At 34.1% G+C, this 5774-nt stretch overlaps 1 protein-coding gene across 1 annotated transcript; it reads left to right on the top strand.

The window, feature by feature from the left end:
* The first annotated feature begins 544 nt into the window (after positions 1–544).
* LOC132066131 (uncharacterized) lies at positions 545–2441 on the top strand. Its single transcript, XM_059459509.1, has 3 exons — positions 545–917; positions 1000–2052; positions 2161–2441. Exons 1-3 carry the CDS (start codon positions 545–547, stop codon positions 2439–2441), a joined length of 1707 nt encoding a protein of 568 aa, XP_059315492.1.
* The last annotated feature ends 3333 nt before the right edge of the window (positions 2442–5774 follow it).

Here is a 5774-nt window from a genome sequence, read left to right as displayed (position 1 = left end):
GGGAGAAAGCAAATTTCAGTGTAAATAAGAACAAAAACCAAACCAGATGATGGTGACGACAGTTGAACAAGAACCAGTCGCATGGCCTCGATTAACAAGCAAAGATCTGAAATCACTAGCTGGGGGTGCTACTGCAAGTGTAGTTACAAAATAATATAACTTTGCTAATGAAGTACTAAAGAATATTCCACTTTGGGTGAAACTCCATAATTTGCCACTCAATTGCTGGAGCATGAACGCACTAAGTAGAATCGGAAGCATTTTGGGTACTCCTCTATATGCTGATGACTGCACATCTAAGAAGGATTGAATAACCTATGCGACGATACTCATTGAAATGGATATTACAAAGGAGTTACTAAAGACAGTGAAGGTTATGGATTCGAACGGGAGATACTTTGCTCAACCTGTTGATTACGATTGGAAACCTATTTATTGTTGCACTTGTCTAATGGTAGGGCGTGACTGCAAGTATGACAAGATGAAGCAGGTTATTGCACCTCCAAAGCAGATGAAAAGGGATTAGAAGTCTAAACCAGAACCTATGAAACCTGCTCCAATAATTGCTCAACCAAATGAAGGGGGGAATGTCAAGGTTGCTGGACATGTTCAGGCTACTATGAATGTAGGGACACAAGTTGTGAACCTTTCACCACCGCAAGCAACCTCTTCTAAACCACAAGAGAAAGAGGCTAGTTGGAATGAAGTACCCAAGAAATCTGCTGCAAAAGGAACTCAAATACTGCAAAAACCACCAGTGAGATCCCTAAATGGTTTCAGTCCGTTAGCTGATAATATTGGAATAAATCCTCACATGGTGCAGAATGCCCCAAGCAGTAGTGGCCATGGTAGTCAGGTTAGAGAAAGTGAGGTCGGGATTCAGCTACACGCTATCAATAAATCTAGTGACATGGAATGTGAGAGGCTTGAACCAAGCCTTCAAACATAGGGGTTTGAATAAGTTTATTACAGAGAATAAAGTAGGTATTATTGCTATAGTAGAACATAAAGTGCACCAAGCTTTGGCTGGAAAGTTGATCAAGAAGATTGTTTACGGATGGCAATGGCGCTCAAACTACAATTCTGTTGGCAGGGGCAGAATCTGGGTTCTATGGGATCCATCTTATATAGTATACACTGAAATTGCTAGTACTGAACAATTCATACATGGTTCTGTCTTGGTGAAAGATATGAATATTAGATTCTTATTTACATCAGTGTATGGGTTGCACACTATTGAAGACAGGAAACCTTTATGGTGTGATCTAGGGAACTTGTCAACCACTATACAGGGCCCTTGGTTGATAATCGGTGATTTTAACACAATCACTCGCACTCAAGACAGGATTAATGGTAGTGAGATGAAAGATCTGGAAGTTCGAGACTTCAGAAAGTTTATTTTTTATCATGCTCTCTCAGAACTATTAACTGATAGAAGACTGTATGCATGGAGTAATGGCACTATATGCAGCAAAATAGATAGAGCTCTCATTAATGCTGAATGGATGCTTCATAGCCCATTTCTTAATGTTACTGCTAGACAGCCTCTATTTTCAGATCATTCTCCAATGTGTTTGGAAATTGAGAGGCATCCTGAGAAAGTAGCTAGGCACTTTAAATTCTTTAATTGCCTTGCACGCCATGGTGATTTTCTGAAGGTTGTGGCTACTGGATGGAACACACAAGCAAGGGTAAACCTCATGGAAAGGGTATGGAGGAAATTAAAAGCTACCAGCAAGAGGGAACTGAAACAACTTAATACCAAGGAGTTCAATGATATTGCATCCAAATTTCAACTTGCAAAAGATCAGCTGCTAGCAATTCAAGAACAAATAAAAGATGGTCAACAACAACAATTACTTGAGCAGGAAAAGGAGTTAAGGAAACAGTTTGAGAAGTGGACTAATATTGAAGAGAGTGTTATGCCACGAAAATCCAGAATTCAGTGGCTGAAACTTGGTGATTCCAACACTGCATACTTTCATGCAAATTTGAAAAGCATGGAAACACTGAATTATAAGATCAGATTGTTAGTAAATGCAGATGGGGAGGGTCTGACGTCTAAGAAAGACATTTAAGAGGAAATACTCAGTTTCCATAAAGGACTTCGGGGGACAAGTGCTGAGAAATTACCAACCATACTTCCTAATGTTCTGGAAGGGGATTATGTACTTAACAGGACACAACAACTCATGCTGATTGAACCTATCATTGATAAGGAAATCTGGCAAGCTATGAAAGATATAGATGATTTGAAAGCAATTGGAATAGATGGATTCAATGCTGTATTTTTCCAGAAAGCCTGGACTATAGTTGGGGAGGAGATAAGTGCAGCAATTATAGAGTTCTTTGACATACAACAGTTGTACAACCCAATGAATTGTGCTAATGTCATACTTATACCTAAAGCCAGAAATCTCACTACTATCAAGAATTTATAATTCTGACGTTGGAGTTACAAAAGGAGAGAATTTGCTGTGAATGGAGGAATTAATCGATACGAAAGCTTGTTAATTTTACAATGTACGATATTGTACACTTTGATTTTGTGACATGAGTAAATCATCTCTACAAGAAAGAAGACAATTGCCAACAATTTTTTTTGGTGTTGGCATGGATAGACTATTATTGCAAAAAGTACTTTTGATAACAACATTTTTTTCTTTTGTTGCATAAAAATTTTCCAACGGTTGTTATCGCAACGTCGTGCAACAACAAAAGCCAAAAGTACTTTTTGCAATAATAGTCAATACTATAACGAAATTAAATTGTTTTGCAACAAAAAAGTTCATTTTTAAAAGATTCATCATATATGCCAACAATAAAACTAAGTTATTGTCAAACATTGAATTGTGCCAACTATATTATTTTTGTTGCCAGAAATGCTATTGCCATTTATGTACTTTCTTGTAGTGCATTGAGCGGGCCCAACATTGTCTAAGGGGGAGAGACAACAGCTCTTAAAATACTAAAAACGATGGAAGTGCCAAACCGCGCCTTATTAGTAGTTTCTATCAAAAACTTACACAATAATAGTCCGAAGATGATGAGACCCTATGTCCATGTTCGGAGCGAGGCAAATGAAGGTCACAAGCATACACGAGATTCGATAATCTGGAAAGTTTATACGAAGGAAATGGAGTTTCTTCTCCTGACAGATTCTATCCAAATAGTTTATGAAATATTTTAAGTAATTTATTTTGTTTAAAAAGTCCTTTTGAATGTACAAAAAAAAAAAAATTACAAATAGAACAACACCCACCCACTCCACCCCACCCCAAAAAAAAAAAAAAAGAGAAAAAAACAAACATGGTTTAATTTATAATGTTTAAAAGTATTAAAATTTAATAAAATAAACAGCAAATACATACATTTGCACATTCTAGTAACTTTTAAGGGTCGTTTGGTTCATAAGATAAGTAGAAAAGATGAGTATAGTGGTAAATTAATTTACTCCAAGCTCTAATTGTTGAGATTCGTTGTGAGAATAATAAGAGGGTAAGTTTGTAAGGTTGTTGAGATTAGTTGTGAGAATAACAATGATAGTAATAGCTCCTTTAAGTAGATACCAGAGGTTGCAATAATGCAAGACAATACACTGAACTCTAAAGGGAGAAGGAATTAATTTTCAAGTTGTTGACTTTATGCGGGTGGCTTTTGGGTGAAGCCTCTAATGCCTAGGTTTTAGGCCTCTCATTTTGGGAGCCCCATTTTTCATCGATGTAGATTATTTTTGAAAAATTATAAAGTCTTTTAAGTACTTTTTGTCATTAAAAGAAAATAGTTAATTAATTTACAGAAAATATGGCCCCTAAATCAGTAAGTAATGTATAATATACAAATACTCAATCTATATTTAGTATCATATTATACTAAAAGTGGAAAGCCCCTTAAGTGTAATATTAGTTTACTAAAATACCCTTTAAAAGTTAAATGATCAATTTACCCTCTGCCTAAAAATAAAATTGCCTCCAATAAAATGATTTATTTGAACTATTTAATTCCAGCCTAAGCTTATTACTCTGTCTGTTTCGCTGGATAAATGTACATAGACTGTAATTGACTATTAAATTGAGATCCTATTAAATGGTGATTATGCCTTCAGTGAACGTGAGAATTGGAAAGGATTTAACCGCAATATAAGTCTTATTCCCTTCTAAGCTAAAGACTCCCAAGTGTCCAATAGATTTTTGATTTTCATTGTTTTCATGATCCAATAAGAAAGTCAACCGTTACCAAATTTGATTTTCATTCTTACTTGAATACTGATAATTTTATCATGAAATTATTTTATTCTAAAGTCTACAGATTTTATCCTTGGAATTAACTATAGAAAACTTCTCTATTCAAAATGTAAGGCTCCAGTTTATATTTTCTATGGTTAATGAAATTTGTAGGTTTATTATTTGAATTTGAATGATTATGGCTTCATATATGAACATTAAAAGAACCTACTGTTGACATCTATTGGATGTGTTAAAAATGATTTCAGGAATTTAACAACATTTGTATTAGTGTCAACAATAACTCAAAAATTCCTGACACTTTTAAAAAAGTCGCAAACAATAAGCTAAAAACGCATAATGCTGACATTTGATAAAGGTCACAAAGAAATGTCACCATTTGTTTGCCGACATTAACCTATATGTCGGAAATTTCAATGTGACATTTTTACAAATGTCGTAAATAAATGTCGCAAAATTTTTACCGACATTTACATAAATGTCAGAAAATTCCCGACACCTAAATTTCCGACATTTAAGCTAAATGTAAAATAAATGTCGATGAGCGATTTTGTGACATTTATGTAGCTATATGCGACATTTATAAAATGTCGTCGTATGTCAACTTTCTTGTAGTGAAATTAAATTACTAATTAATCATCTTATATGCTCAAGAATATTATCAGACCGTCAAGTAAATTCTGGTTACATGAACTTATATAAATGGCCCTTAAATGAATGATATGCATAACCATCATCATTGGAAGAAATGGTAGAAGAAAGCTACAGATTTACCATGTAAGTTTAGTTTCCTTCAGTATTTCCTATGAGTATTCATTGTATCAGAATCTTCTTTTTTTAAGATATAGCATCATTCATGAAGTGTAAGGTATTTATATTGAAAGGTTTCAACCTCTCGGAAAATTTCTTGTACTAGCATAAGTAGCATTCTACTTCTTCCTTGAGCATGTCAGTGTCATACTAACGACGGATCATTATGACATTTCATTTTGTCAATTTTGGGATTGTTTTAGAACACACACATGAAATTGGTGTCAATATTTTGGTTATAAAAAAAAATTATTGAAATTTAACTTGATGTTTTTTATTGACTATTTTGCACTTAAAATTATTCAGTATTTTAATTTATAGACCATACTTTCTTTGATCATACTTTCTTTAGATGTGGTTAGCATTTTTATAAAAGTGAAAAAATAAATGAAGAAGGACGAGAAGTAACAATTACGAATGAACTGAAGAAGGACATAGCAAAAGGCGAGAAGTAACAATTACAAATGAAAGGCAAGTTATAAGTCACTTTGCACTCGTGGATGAAACTTTACTACATGTATGGTATGATCGAAAAACTTTGACTCTGTAGGAAACTTAGTTGTGAATGATGAGGAATTGCTAGAGAGCAATGAAAATCCCCAATAAGTGGTAGCCTTTTGTAATGTTAAACGTTCTAATTACCAAGGCCTGACTAAATTTAATTTTGTTTACTTTTACAGGTTCATACAATATCTAATTACTTGTAGTTCAACAATCAAA

Source organism: Lycium ferocissimum, chromosome 8, assembly GCF_029784015.1.
Source record: "Lycium ferocissimum isolate CSIRO_LF1 chromosome 8, AGI_CSIRO_Lferr_CH_V1, whole genome shotgun sequence".
NCBI classification, from domain to species: domain Eukaryota; kingdom Viridiplantae; phylum Streptophyta; class Magnoliopsida; order Solanales; family Solanaceae; genus Lycium; species Lycium ferocissimum.
Note: the sequence above shows the minus strand (reverse complement) of the source record. Positions and strands in the feature narration are given on the sequence as shown.